The sequence below is a fragment of the Accipiter gentilis genome, chromosome 14 (assembly GCF_929443795.1).
Source record: "Accipiter gentilis chromosome 14, bAccGen1.1, whole genome shotgun sequence".
Taxonomy (NCBI): domain Eukaryota; kingdom Metazoa; phylum Chordata; class Aves; order Accipitriformes; family Accipitridae; genus Astur; species Astur gentilis.
Genome location: NC_064893.1, coordinates 33,864,614 through 33,878,950, shown reverse-complemented (window position 1 = coordinate 33,878,950; position 14,337 = coordinate 33,864,614). Strand labels below are relative to the sequence as shown.

General features: G+C 66.8%; 1 protein-coding gene across 4 annotated transcripts in view; it reads right to left on the bottom strand.

Moving 5' to 3' along the window:
- SLC12A5 (solute carrier family 12 member 5) overlaps positions 1-14,337 on the bottom strand; it is a 33,904-nt gene that overhangs the window by 9,933 nt on the left and 9,634 nt on the right. For all 4 annotated transcript variants that reach the window (XM_049816374.1, XM_049816375.1, XM_049816376.1 and 1 more), the window contains exons 2-14: positions 9,486-9,580; positions 9,110-9,241; positions 8,764-8,910; positions 8,102-8,156; positions 6,936-7,066; positions 6,495-6,736; positions 6,204-6,415; positions 3,695-3,862; positions 2,548-2,646; positions 2,315-2,372; positions 1,412-1,586; positions 424-542; positions 4-102 (exon numbers count right to left, since the gene is read on the bottom strand). In XM_049816374.1, coding sequence (XP_049672331.1) covers positions 4-102; positions 424-542; positions 1,412-1,586; positions 2,315-2,372; positions 2,548-2,646; positions 3,695-3,862; positions 6,204-6,415; positions 6,495-6,736; positions 6,936-7,066; positions 8,102-8,156; positions 8,764-8,910; positions 9,110-9,241; positions 9,486-9,580 — 1,732 coding nt within the window. The remainder of the gene's footprint in view (positions 1-3; positions 103-423; positions 543-1,411; positions 1,587-2,314; positions 2,373-2,547; positions 2,647-3,694; positions 3,863-6,203; positions 6,416-6,494; positions 6,737-6,935; positions 7,067-8,101; positions 8,157-8,763; positions 8,911-9,109; positions 9,242-9,485; positions 9,581-14,337) is intronic.

Sequence of the window (14,337 nt, the reverse complement as noted above, 5' to 3'; positions counted from 1 at the left end):
CACCAGTGGTAGTAGCGGAAGCGGGGCCGCCAGTTGGGTGTCCGCAGCAGGGTCTGCACAGCACATGCCAGGTTGACAAACATGTAGCACATGAGGAAAAACCTGCAGGAGAGAGCGTGAGGCTGAGCCAGGCATGCCGGGCTGGACTGGGGCTGCAGCCGGGCCCCGCCGCACCTCCTGGCCCCAGGGTGGCTAGTGCAGGCACAGGCACTGCTGATGGACTGGGGAGCTGGGGTCACGGAGCAACAAGGTCCCAGCGCTGGCCGAGGAGGGGCCCTGGGCTCCCTGTGGGGCTCCCCTCTTCCCGAGTGTCCCCCCCCCGGGGAGCAGAGACCCCCACACGCCACCCGCTTGGCCAGGACGAGGGGGCATGGGCCCGTCTGCCACTTGCGAAGGTGCGGGTGGACAGAGCATGCTGCCTACATGGAGAGGATGGGAGCCACCTCGTCCAGGGAGGCGATCAGGATGCCGATCTCGCAGATGCAGGCTGTGAGCAGCAGGGCCCACGTTGGCTCCCCGTTGGCTTTGCCGTGGCCAAAGACCTGGGAGCGAGGAAGGGAGAGGGACTCGGTAGGGCTCCGCAACACCGGCACCATGCAGCCCTGGGAAAGGGTCCTCGGCACAGCCCGACAGAGCCGGACCCTCCTGGGACCACACAAGCACTGCCACGAGCTGGTGCGCATCCCGAGCCAGGTCCCATCAGGGGAATGATCCCGGGGCTGGCGGGGCTGGCTCCCACTGCCGGTACAGCCCCCTTCCCAGCAGACCCCGCAGCCCTCCCTGCACCCAGAGCAGCCCTTGTCCCCTTGGGACCCCCACCCAGTAAGGGGGCCCAGCTCAGCCTGGCCACAGCCAGTGTGGAGTCGGGCACCCGGTGCCCAGGATGGACACGCTGCCGGTGGACAGCAGCCCCTCCTGCAGCTGCGGGGACATGGCGGGGGTCTGGGCACGAGGAGGGGGGCCAGGGGTGCGTGTCTGGATGCATTAGAGGGTGCGGGCAGCGTGAGCCAGCAAGAGCTCGGGCTGGGGCTGGCAGGGTGAAGGAGGGAGGATAAAATTAGCCCGCTCTTCCCTGGGGGGGAGCTGTCGGGTTGGATTTGGAGAGATGAGGTTGTGAGAACGCGTCTTCAGAGAGCAGATAAAATATGAAGCGGCACGGCAGCGGGGGGAGGGGATCCTGACCTTTCCCGGCACTCTCCTTCTACCGACACCGCAGCCAAACCCCCCCCCCAAGACACCCCGGCACAATGCCGGCACAACGCCGGTGCCAGCGGGACGCGGACAGGGCAGCCGGGCTGCTCTGGCAGGCGGTGGTGCTGGGAGGAGGTAGCGCGGGTGTCTGCCGGTCTCCCACGGTGGTGGGAGCCGTGGGCGCTCAGGGCCGGCAGTGCTGGGCTCGGGGGATGCCTACCCTGAGGAAGGGCACGATCCCATCCCTGGAGATGGCTTGCAGGAGGCGGGGGGCTCCGGTGAGGCTCTGCAGACCGGCCCCACAAGTGGAGAAGAAGGAGCCGATGACAATGACCCACGGGGATGGCCACGCCAGAGTGCCAACCACCAGGTTCCCGTTGACGGCTTCACCAAACCTGCGGGGCACGAACATCACCTGTGGCTCTGTCCTGTGGCTGAGCCCCAAGAGCGCCAGCGCTGCGGTGACACAACCCAGCCCCCTGGGCAGGTCTGCCACCGAGGGACACCACTGGGGAAGGGGGGGGTGTATGAAAGGACCGGGGAAGGACCCTGCCGCGGCTGCTGACAGCCCCCCACCACCCACGGGGGGTTAGCAAGGGAATGGGGTCTCAGGTAGCTGGGGGTCTGTCCCCATCCCCCTGCCTGTGACTGTGGCAGGGGATGAGGGAGAGGTGTGGGTCGGGGGCTCCCCGTCCCCTGTACTGGGAGGAGACCGATTAAGGCTGCGTGTGGTTGGATCCTGTTTGTGCTGGTGCTGGCGACCCAGAAGTGTCACCTGCCGCGTGCAGCGAGCTGGGCTGCCCCAGATACGCAGGCAGCCCTGCCTGTTGACAAACAAGCGCGCTGCCTGCAGCCCTGGAGCAGGAGGAAGGTCTGCGGATGTGCAGCAAAACGTGGCCAGGGCACACACAAGCCCCAAAAGCCCCCCCCACCCTGGCACTCTCACCCCAGGAGCCCCACAGACCCTCCAGTGCCACTCCATCCGCCCAGTGTGTCCTGACCGCAGCCCCCCCCCCCACCTCCCCCTGGGGCTGCCCCTGCCCCAGACCATTCTTGGGAGCTGCTCCCCGGGGGGCTGCCGGGCTCCCCCCACCTCTGCCCTGCATGGCCCCGGGACACTCACTTGTCACGCAGGACGACCCCCTCAATGCATGCCCCGAAGAGGACGACGGAGCTGATATCTGCCAGGCGGTCAAGGAGAACCAGGAGGACACAGAGTGCCTGCTTGCCCCCTGCCAGTGGGGTGCCAGGACCCCCATCCCAGCCTGACAAGGCACCTGAGCAGGTTGGCCCTGCAGAGCAAGCCCACCCACCCCCAGCCCCGTGGTCCAGGCTCAGGCGAGCCCTGGAGGATACAGACCGCAGAGGTGGTGGCGATGGCCAGGATGGTGCCCGTGGGGATGGACTTCTGGGCGTCCCGCAGGTCTCCAGAGCGGTTGGAGCCAGCCATGATGCCTGGGGAAAGAGGGGACAGTGTCATGGTAGGCAGAGTTGCAGCCCTTGCCTGTCCAAGCTGGCAGAACAGCTCATGCTGGGCACCATGCGAGCCCTAGGCATGGCAAGGCACCGGCTCAGCGGTGTGCCAGGATGGGGAGTGGGCACACAGCTGGCAGCGGAGCAGGCGCTGCCATGGCTTGGGGCCCCCAGCCCACTCCCCTGTCTCCCCAGCACTTCCCCCCGCCGAGCCACTGACTGAGGCCACTCAAGGATTAGGCTCAAAACACTCTTAAGTGACTTGTCTCATTAGCCTTTAATTAGCTCAAGTAGGGACGGTGACTGCAGCAGTGACCGGGACAGGGTCCAGCCCCGGTGCTGCTCTGGGAAGGCAGGAGGCCAGGCTGGGACACAGCTGGCGCTGGCAGGTTCGGCACGGTCTGAGGGATGACCCACACTCCTGCTGTGGCAGTGGCCAGGGCAGCCATCCCACTGTTCCCAGCAGCACAGGACCCCGCAGCCGGGACACGGCCACCTGCAGCTCAGCCCGCGTCACGGAGGGGACACACACCGCGCAAAAAACAGGACCTGCCAGTAAGTGGGCACTGGGTGGGAGGGCGGCAGGGTCTGCGCACCGAGCAGCGTTGCAGAGCCCATCTGGCTGCCGAGACCCCCGCAGCGCCAGACCCCACCACCCATCGCCATGCCTGGGACAGCCCTGGGGGTCCCACTGGCTCTGGCACCAGCGGAGCAGCAGGCGGGACCTGGCGGCTGCACCCCGCACCGGCTCTGCAGCGGGACTGGGGCGGGGAGGGGGGGCTCATCCGCCCCCGGGGAGCTATAAATACCGGAGCTGCGGGACGTCAGCGCAGCGCCAAGCGGCACCGTCAGATCTGGAGCGCGGGTGGCCGCGTGGGAGGCGCGGGCGGCAATCCACCCCCACGCCACCGACGCCGACGCACCCAGCGCGGGGGGCAGGCGCATGTGGGGCTCCGCGGGAGCGCGCCCGGCAGCACGTGCGCCAGCTGGTGCCTCGCGGCACCCGAGCGGGGCCGGCGGTGGTTCCCACCTGTGACCGAGGGGAAGTAGATGCCGACGAGCAGGGTGAAGTAGGAGGTCATGTCGCTGAAGACGTAGGGCTGGTCCATGTCCACCGGGGTGTCAGGGGGACTCACTGACGGCAGCCCCCGCTTCTCCACAATCACGCCCTTGGTCAGGTACGAGCTCCAGAGGTTCTCTAGCAGGAGGCAGGAGGCCGGGCAGTGCGGCTGGCATGAGGAGGTGCCAGGGAGCCGCCTGCACCTGGCACAGCACCCTCCGGGCCCCACAGCCAAAAGCGACGGAGCACTGGGGTGTCCAGCACTGCCTCTGCCTACCCCGGCCTCGGTAAGCAGCCGGCATGGCCGGCAGCCAGGGCTGCTGGCATCTGGCGGGCGAGGGATGGGGCATCCCTGGCCTGTCACAGATGTGCAGAAACACCGGACTGGGGACAGGCCCGGCAGCTCGGGTGGGCGACCAGAGCAGCTCCGTCCTGCCGCTGGCATCGTCCCTGTAAGATACTGGAGCAGCTGACATGGGATTGCAGTAGCAAATAATTAAGAGGGTAATATAATTAATGCTGATCAACACAGGTTTAAGGAAAGTGGATCGTGTCAAAGTAACTTGATAATGTTTTTGATGGGATTACGAGTGCAGGGCTGATGTAACAGGCTTACTGTCCCTCCGCGTGCTGCCTTGGCCGCAGATCGCGGTTAGAAACTGGAGCAGCATAGAGCAGCCAGCGCCTGGGCATGGCAGGGAGAGGCTGACAGCCCTCAGTGCGGCATTGCGAAGGGGCTGCTGAGTGGGTCCAAAGAGGGCCCACAGGGACCAGCCAGCCCTCAGCACCTGGCCCTGAGCACCCCTCCCCGGCCACGCAACCTCCCCTGACCACTCTTGGGTGACAGACGGGGCTGGCCCCCACCGACACAGCCCTGCCCAACTCATCCTCCCAGAAAGGCATTTTTCTCCCCGCAGGGAGACCCAGTGCCTACAGCACAGCCAGCCCCAGCCACATTTGCCGGGGCCACATGGTGACACCCCATCTCGAGACACTGCCAGCCTGGTCACCCTCGCCACCAGCTGCCCCAGAGCCAGGTGCTGGCTCTGCCCTGCACACCCCAGGTGCAGGAGCATTTGCTGTCTGCTGCCCTGACAAAGACTGGCCGGGCCAGGTGGGGGGTCCGTGTCCCCTCCCTGGCAGGATCATTGCCAGCAGGAGCAGGCTGTACCCAGCAGCCAGGGACTCCTTATCTGCCCCACGAGACCTCAGCATGGGATGCCATCGGGAGCCTCCCAAACACCCAGCGAACATGCTCCATCACATCGCCATGATGTGGCCTGGCAGACGTAGTGCCAGGCGCCACACACTTAGTGAAGCCTGAGCCCCCACACCTGGGTCTACACAGCCACGGCGGCAGAGATGGGCTGGAGCGGTGCCGCAGCCGCTGTGGCGCAGTCTCAGCCTCGGCACCCAGTGGAGATGCAACCAGGGCTGCTCCCCCAGCAAGTGCTAGTCATGCCCGGCCACCCCAGCCTCTACCCTGCTCTGTGGGACCCGCCAGAGATGGAGCTGCAGCAAGCTCACTGCATGCACCCAGCGTGCTGCGAGGCCAGCACAGCCACTGTCCCGACACCCAGTCTGGCACCACAGGAGCGCCCGGCCTGGCTGCTGCACTGGGGAAGGGCTGATCCTGCTCTTGGCTCCGCGGGCAGGGAACCCAACAGAGTGCTGCGCTCCTGAGCCCCAACACTCGGCCCGGCCTGGCAGCGCCCAGAGCAGATCCTGCTGGCACGGCAGAGCAGGGGTCTGCAAATGCCCTCTGAGCGTAGCACAGAGCATTGGCCTCTGCCACCCACTGCGGAGTGTGAGGACCTGGCAAATGTACCAGCAGCTCCGAAAAAAAGAGGTCAAAAGTGGCTCCTCCCAGCAAATTCACGAGTTTTTCTGCGGCCCTGGCCACTCTCCCGGTGCGGCTGCGGCCACAGCAGCAAAGTGCCCCCAAGGGGCGATCACTCCTCATGAAACCTCAGATCAATACCAGCCTTTCCAAAGGCCAAGAGGAAGCAGAGGGAGGATTTATTCCTCCCCAGCCTTTGGGCATCCTTCAGAGCCATCCTGCTGTGGTCTGCCTGGCACAGACCACACATGGGCAGCCGCAGCACCCAGCTCAGTCGCACAGTGCAGGAGTCCATCCTGCTGCCCAGCATGGCGTGAGCCCAGCTCGCTGCGCCCAAGGGCCAGAGCAGCCCACGGCAGGGATCGCCCACGTGCCCCCTCACCTGGACCCGGCACTGCCCACCCAGCCCCACACCACCAGCCTGCCATGTCCGAAGGGCCGGCTGCACACACACACAATGGCCCCCTGTGGCACCGGCCCCTCCACCAGCCCTGCTGGCAGAGCTGCCCAGCAGGCACAGCCGTTGCCCCACCACAGCTCCCCTGGGGCTCATCCTGTGTCTCCATCCCCATGCCCGCATCCCCACGCCTCCATTCCCATTCCTCCATCCCCATGCATCTGTTCCCGTGCCGTGCTTACCTTGGATGAGGCCGCTGGCAGCGCCGGGGATGCCCTCAATCTCGGTCACGTTGTTCATGGTGAAGTACTCATCACAGGTGGCATTGAGGAAGCGGGAGGTGCAGAAAAGCTCCCAGAGCTTGGAGCCCACCGTCTCGTTCCCCTCCACCACCATCTTGGTGCAGAGGTCGAAGCCATGGCGCGAGAGGGTCCTGTTGCCCAGGAGGCAGATCCTGGGGGGGGTGGGCAGGCACTCAGCCATGCGCCTGTGCACCCCAGCCCTGCTGCAGCCCCGTGGGACGCTGTACTCACGGGAAGCTTGGTGGGTCAAAGGCTGACTTGATGACACCAGCGTAGATGGCGAGGATGGAGAGGATGACACAGCCCAGGAAGACCAGGGCAAACTTGTTGACGTACTTGACCCCCACGAACACCACAGTGGCCATGCAGGTCAGCACACAGGTACCGTACACACGCATGTTGTTGAGCATCGCAGCCGCCTCCCCACTGGCATCCTCTGCCTTGAAGATGGCCATGGCTGGGAAGATGTAGGCCTGGGAGAGAGTCGTAGCATCACTATCTGGCTAACGGCTCCGTGGAGGGGACCCCAGGTAAGGGTCCCTCAGCCCCACTGCAAAGCCTCAGCTCCCTGATGGGTCACGAGGAGTGGGCAGCACGGGCAGGCAAGGGCAGAGCTGCTGCGCCAGGATCTGAGCCCTCAACACTGTGCAGGGGGAAGGACCACGCACATACCAGCAGGATTTCGATGGTCCCCAGGATGTACATGGCGCCGGCAAAGGTGGTGCCCAGGTAGAAGCAGAGCCCCACAGCCCCACCAAACTCAGGTCCCAGGGAGCGGGAGATCATGTAGTAGGAGCCACCCGCTGCCAGAGAGAGCAAAAGTGGGTCCCGGCCAGATCCCAGCAGGACCCCCAGCCCTGCCAGGCATCCCTGAGGGCAGGATGGAGCTGGGGCAGCCCTGGACCCCACTGCAGCACAGAGCAGGACGCAGTCTCCAGGGCCCCAGAGCAGCAGGAGCGACTGCACTGGCAAAGCCATTCCCCGGCAGTCCAGCAGTCAGGTGTGATGGCTGCAGGGACACACATCCCCTGGGACGCCAGACAGGTGCTGGAGCCCCAGGGACATGGGGCCTGCTCCATCCTCCCAGAGGAGCCCTTAGAGCCAGGCTGCCAGGATCAATGGTCCCGCTGTGGCAGCAGGATGATAAATACCTTTAATTATGCTCTGCGCTGGGGCTGTCACTGCCGTGCCCAGCCCAGTGGACTATCTGGGCTGGCACAGCTCGCCCGCTCCCAGCTCCCCTGGGGCTCTGCGGGGTTGGGCATGCTCTGGGGGAGGCAGCCCAGGGGCACCCACACGGCCAGACCCCACCAGTGCCTCCCCAGGGGTAGAGACCACACACAGCAGCGTCCTTGCGTCTGGCGCAGCTCGGGGAGGCCAGCGGGAGAGGCCACCCCACCGCCCAGCCCATGGCGCCCTGCTCCCCATCCTCCTGCCAGCATGTCTCCCTGGCTCCCGCGCGGCCTCGCCAGTCTGGCGGAGGGAGGAGCCGCGGCTGGCGGCTCTCGCTGCCATCTGCACCTTGCGGCTCTGGGGACGGGTGGCAGCTCCAGCTCCGCGCTCCCCCCGGGCCACAGGGAACCCGCGCGGGCTGGTGGCAGAAGGCTGGGGAGCGGCTGGCGGTGACGTCCGCCCTCCCGAGCGTGGCACAGGGTGGCTGCAGAGCTTGGCCGGCATGGCCCATGGAGCGGGACAGCCTTGGGCGATGCTCTCTGTTTTCCCAGCCCTTTGCCACGCTTGGTCTGGCCCTTCTGGGGCACAGGGCTTCCTGCAGGAGCCTGACCTGGCAGGGAGCCAGCTCCCTTCACCCCCGACACACACACAAACACAGGCTCTACCTGGCACCACGCCGTTGGTGGCAATTGCACTCATGGAAATGGCAGTCAGCATTGTCTGTGGGAAGAAACAGTGTCAGCACCTGGCAGACCTCCCTCCTCACTGGGGCAGCGGGACAGGGGGACAGGGGAGTGGGAAGGGAGAGCTGGGGCCATGCTCGGACATGGGGCTCCCTGGTGCCACGCTGAGATGTACCACAGGGCCGGAATGCCCACGGGAGAGCCAGATGGATGGATGGACCGGCAGGCAGGTCCCCTTGGAGGGACCAGCAGCACCACGAGAGGCGGGGGTCCCCGGACTGCCCAGGACACTGCCCGTGTTCATCCCCACCAGCCTCTGCCCTGGGGTCACTGTCCTGGCAGGATGGCTCGCTGCAGCACTGTGTGCAGGGCCAGGGCAGGGACCCCCCCCACCACAGCCCCCCCCGCATGGCAGCTACGATCTGGGTTGTCATTTGAGCACTGTTCTGCTGCTGATTCCTTTGGGAAGCCGAAGGCTTCTCCTTGCTGTGAGTGGGGCAGGGGCAGGGGCAGGGGCAGGGACAGGGACAGGGGCAGCGGCAGAGGCAGGGTGGGGTGGCAGCTAGTGCACCTCTCCGCAGCCTGGCCAGCTCAGCTGGTGACCCCCAGACCGCAGGTGAGGCCAGCGGGGGACTGTCACTCACACAGGAGCAGCAGAGGAAGACCATGCAGAAGGACTCCATGATGCCGGCGATCCCCACCACCCAGGTGAGGCGCAGGAAGAGAATGACTCCAAAGATGTTCTGGAGGCAGGGCAGGTAGACGCCCATGAAGGTGCCCATCCGTGGGGCCTGCCAAGGGAGCGGGCAGCCATCAGGACTCATGGGCCTGGCTGGCAGAGGAGCGAGGGGTCCTGCTCCTCCTGCAATGCAGCCAGGGACCCCTGGTGAAACCGCCCAACAGCAGGGGCTGAGGGACCCAGCTGTCCCCAGGGCAGCCCGTGGCCCAGCACTGCACAGGCAGGGGCTGCGTCCCTCCCGAGTCCCTCACCTGCACTGGCTTCTTCTTGCCCCCGTCATTGTTCTCAGCCTCCTCGTGCTCCCGGCTGCCCTGCGGCAGGTTGGTGTAGTTGGCCAGCCCGCTCAGCAGGGACGAGACCATGGGGCTGGTGTCCATCTCCTCCTGTAGAGAGCAGAGCCCCGAGGTTTGAGGACAGTCCTTCGGGACCCTGGCCAGCCCTGGGATCCAGGGAATTTGCCAGATGCTATCCAACTGCCCATCCCACCGGGCATGGCTGCGGAAGCCCCTGGCCTGGGGCTCCAGTGTGTCCTGGTGCCCAGGGCACAGGTCAGGGTGCTGTGGGACAGCTGCCCAGCTCAGCTCCCTCCCTGGGGACCCTTCCCATCCCACCACCCGTGCACCCTACCTCGAAGAGGGCCATGTTCTTGCCATCGTACTCTTTGCCCTTCTCCAGGTCCGTGCTGTTGATGAAGGGGCTGCTCTCCTTGGGATTGCCATCGCCTGCAGAGATGCCGCTGGGTCAGCCAGGCAGCCCCTGCCCCAGCCCACACTGGGAGAGCATCCACCCCACGGGGCTAACGTTACAAGGGGTCATGGCTGCACCCCAGCTCCCTCGAAGGGCTGCCGGGGCCATGGGCACCATACTCGCGCCCGATGCCAGCGCAGGCAATGGCAGCCCTGCATCCCAGACACCAGCATCACCTCCTGTGCCACGCACGGGCAGAAGCCGCCCATCCCCAGAAGCCATGTGCTGCCCTGCCCAGCCGGGCCAGCGCACGGACCCACCGGAGCGCATCCACGCAGAGAGGTGAGCGGTGTGGATCCAGGGGGAACCCTCCCGGCGGGACAGCTGGCAGCAATAACTCACGGCGCGGGGTACCCGCGGGTGAGCGCACCGGGGCTGCCCGCAGCGCTGCGTCTGCAGGCGCAGGATGCGGCCGGCTGCTCAGCATGCCACCACGGAGGGGGACGGTCCCGGCGTGATGCCTGGGAGAAGGGCGAGCGGCCAGATGTCTGGTCCTACTCCCTGATGTGCACTACAGGAGCAGGGGCAGCAGCCTTGCCGGCTGCGCCGCAAGGCAGGGAGGCAGCCGGCGATGCCACTGCCAAGGGCAGGCACTGCTGCTCTGCCCAGGGCAGCAGAGCCGCCTGCAGCGGCTCAGAGCCCGCAGAGCTGCTGGGACAGGGCCGTGGCTGCTCGCTGCATTTACAACCTTGTGCAGAAGAAACCCGGAGTCGGCTTAACAGCAAGGAAAACAGCTGAGCTGCAGAGCAGCAGAAATAAATCAGGCTGGAAATGGAGCGGCAGCAAGGATGGTGCCGCCGGAGTGGCGCAGCTCTGAGCGGAGGCCCAGAGGGGAGGGGGACAGGGGCCGCGTGGGCATGGGGAGCCAAAGGACATGGTGCTGGGCAGAGTGGCTCGGCGGGCAACGGCCCCCACGGCACAGGGAAACCGGGGCAGCCGGGCCTGGTCCTGGCCCTGGGCAGGAGTAGAGGGGGTCCCCACCACACACCCATCCCCGTCACCATTGCCCCGCAGCCAGGGCACTCACACTACTGGTGGCAGCAGCACTGCCGGCCAGGCTGCCTGCACAGGCAAGGTTACAGACCTGCTCCGCATCCTGGGCCCAGGGCAAGTGCCATCCCCTCCACCAGCCTTGAGTGTGGAGCCCGGGAGCACCCAGGGGCACAGGGGCTTCCCGTGGGCCAGGGCGGTGCAGCCACCCACGCAACACGGCAGCCCTGGGACAGACCCCGCAACTGTTTGGAGCAGCCCGGTCCTTTGAAGACCGCCTGCCTGCTGCCAGTTGACTCATATTTGGGATCCTGGGAGCCGTTTTGCCTGTGTGCGGTGGTGATTCACCATCTGCAATTTCCCCGGCAGACGCGGCGCTCCTGCCCGACTGGGAGGTGAAGCCCCAAAGCGCCACAGGTGACGCCGACCCGCAGGTTGGCCTTCTGCCTCCCGCCAGTCCCCGGGCTCCTCCTGTGTGGAGCGGCGGGGCGGCAGTGTCCTCAACGGCGCAGCCAAACTGTGGGGCAGAGCCTGCAGGCTCTTCTTGTGCAGGAGTGGTCATGGCGGCAGCAGTGGGACACCCTGGCCCACAGGTCCGTCCGGCCTCACTCCGGAGCCCCCTCGGATGCACGCCCAGCACCATGTGCTGAACCGCCAACTCATGCCATGCCCCGTGTCCCCCACTGAAGGGTGTGCGCGGGATTGTCAGCATGGACCCAACATGATCCTTGCTCTAGGTTTGGCCTAAAGCACCGCACCCAGCACTCGTTAGGTAACAGTGGTGGCGTGGGCTGGCACCCACCCGCTCACCACAGCTCCCACCCACCTGCACTGGCTCCGGGGACGTTCCACCGCCAGTCAAGGGGGCTGCCCTCCAGGCTGACGGCGCACGGGCGTGAGGGTGCGGGACTGGGGGCGTCCGGAGCCCACCTCCACGCCTCGGGACAGAGCGGCGCCTTGGGGGCATGGCACGGGGGGCAGCCTGGCGGGGCGATATGCTCGCAGCCTGGCGAAGCCCTGGAACCCCACCAGGAGAGCGAAGCCCGCGGGGGCCTCGCCTCGCCTCGCCGCCTGGTACCCGACCGACGACATCACCGTGCTGGTTTCCATGGCAACGGCGAGCCACGGCCGCCTCGGCTCCCGCTCTTATGTAACGGCGCAGGCGGCCGGACGCCGGCCCCGCACAGCACCCGCGCCCCGGCCCACCAGCACCCACCAGACAGCGTGGCCGAACCCCCCCCGGGCCTGGCACTGCCCGGCTCCTGCCGACAGACGCCAGCAGCACCCCAGGGTGCCCACGCTCCAAGCCACCGGCACCGCAATGGCACCCAAACCTCGCAGCCCCTCCAACCCCCCCATCCGGGGCACTGCTCTTCTCCGGCACCGCAGGGCCCATGGCCCCGGGCCGGCATCACCCAGGCTGCCAGGGCTGGCCCCAGGGGGACAGGAGCCCCTCGCCGGGTGATGCCGCCAGGAAAGGCCCAGGGAACAGCAAGAGGTGGGGGAACACAGGGACGTGCACATGGCACAGCTCCGGCGTCCCCGGGGCACGGCTCAGGGTGGGGGGGGACCCTTGGCCACCCGCCTCGCCCCTGGCCCCCCCAGGCTGGAAGGAGTTAAGCGTCAGGGCCGCGGGGTCCCAGGTGACAACACGCTCCCCGCTCCTGCCGGAGACCATTTTGCCGCAGAGGGGCCGGTGCAGGCTCTCCCCGGCGGCTGCCACAGGATTTGTGCGGGCAGGGGTGGGCAGGGGCACTGCAGCTCCCCCCCCGGGCAGGGCCCACCTCGTCCCCACCCGCCACGGCCAGTCCCCGCCTGGCAGCACGGAGGGGGTGACACCTCCCGGCCGCGGGGACACGGGGGGGACCACTGCCAGGTGTCCCCCCAGCCCCACGAGCGCTTGCCAGGCCTTGCCCATGCCCTGCTTCCCCGCGGCTGGCACCGGGGCGGGAGCGCAGGATGGGGCTGGGCAGCGCCAAGGCCGGGCAGCCCGGTGCGGGAGAGGCAGCGGGAGCAGAGCAGAGCTGTGCCAGGCTTCGATCCCGGCGCTCAGCCGCCCCCTTCCCCAGGGATCACTCGACATGAATCGGCCTTTTAATTTGCTGCGGCGGCTGGAAGGGCTCGCGGCGGGATTGCTGGCAGGAACCCGCAGCCCCGCGGTGGGCATCGCGCAGTCCTGCTCGCGGCAGGCCTTACCGCCGGCCCTGCCAGCCCGGGGCATCCCAAAGCCAACCCCGCTGCCCGCCCCGGCAGTCCAGGCCCCCAGAGCCAAGGGACCATCCACGTGCCCCTGGGACCTCACCTGCCCCACAGGGCTGCAGCACCAGCCGCGATCTGATTCCCTAATGGCTTTTTATTCAGCCCTAAATTGGGTTGGGAAGCGTCACGTCCCTTATCCCAAATCCTCCCTAATCGCTTTACATGGCGCAAGGCACCGAGCACTGGCTGGGGGGAGCCCAGGCATCCAAACCCTACAGGCTAATTAACCACAGCTGCTGCCAGGGCTGCTGCCTGCTCCTGCCTGGCCACGGCCAGCCTGTCCCCTCCACGGCACACCGCAAGGACCAGCTCCCTCACGGCCGCCATATACGGTGAGCCCTGGCCAGGGACATCGGGCGCTGGGGCTGCGGCACCGGCCAGGAGGAGCAGCAGGCGAGGGGGGATGCAGTGGGGGCAGCCCTGGCCCCATGCTCCCCCTGCACCTCCATTTGTGCTCCTGCAGGGCCCCAGGGCCTGCCGGATGCTGGCATAGGGGTGCTGACAGCTTAGGGACCCCCTGTGCGGGCCTGGTCAGTGGCCCCTCCTGTGCCACCCCCCCATGGGGCTCCCACTCGCGCCCCGCACCAGTCCCACCAGCCTCAGGGGCAGCAGCAGTGTGGCGGCTGCTCACGGCACCCAGGGACACCCTGGGGCTCCCCGCAAGGTGCACAGGGCACCTTGACTTTTGCCAGAGTGTTCGACAGCACTGACTGGCGAGCAGCCTCCTCCAGCTCCTCAGGGCTCTGCCTGCAGCCGGCAGCAAGGGGCACCCCAGGGTGACCCCGGTGAGCACACGGGTGAGCACGTGGCCCTGTCTGATGTCCCCAGCTGCTGCCATTTCGCAGGAGCTGCTGGCTGGTGAGGCTAAGGTGCTGTTCTGTCACCCCCAGCTATCAAGGGGATTCAGCCACACGTCCACTGGCCTGGCCCTGGGCTGCTGGCCTGGGAGTGCCTAAGGCAGATGAGGATGGCTAAGGGGCCCTTATGGTGGCTGGCACCTCTGCTCCCACCCAGGCTTCCTTTTCCTCTGAGCAAGGGTATCTGCCAGCTGCCCCCAGCAGGGTAACCTCAGAGAGGCCACGGAGCCCTGTGCCCCTCACCAAGGCAGAGGCTACCTTGTCCGGCTGCAGCTCTGGTGGCCGGAGCAGCACTGGCTCATGCTGGCAGTGCATGCAGCAGTGCTGTCTCCTGGCTGCAGCGTGGTGGTGGGGTCGGGTAGGGTGGAATGGGGTGGGGAGAGGTGGGATGCTCCCCCCACCCCAGGGTTGTGCGTCACCCCTCCAGCCAGCAGGCACAGCAAGTGGCCTTTTGGGCTGGATTCTTTCACTGCCTGACCCAAATTGGACCAACTGCTACTTCAGACCTATCCTCTTCCTTCCTAAACCTGGGATTATCCTCCCTTTGATCAGCCGGCCCTGCAGGCGCAGGATTTCCAGCACAGGCGCTTTGGCTGGCTGCATTTAAACAGCTTCCCAGATTCTCA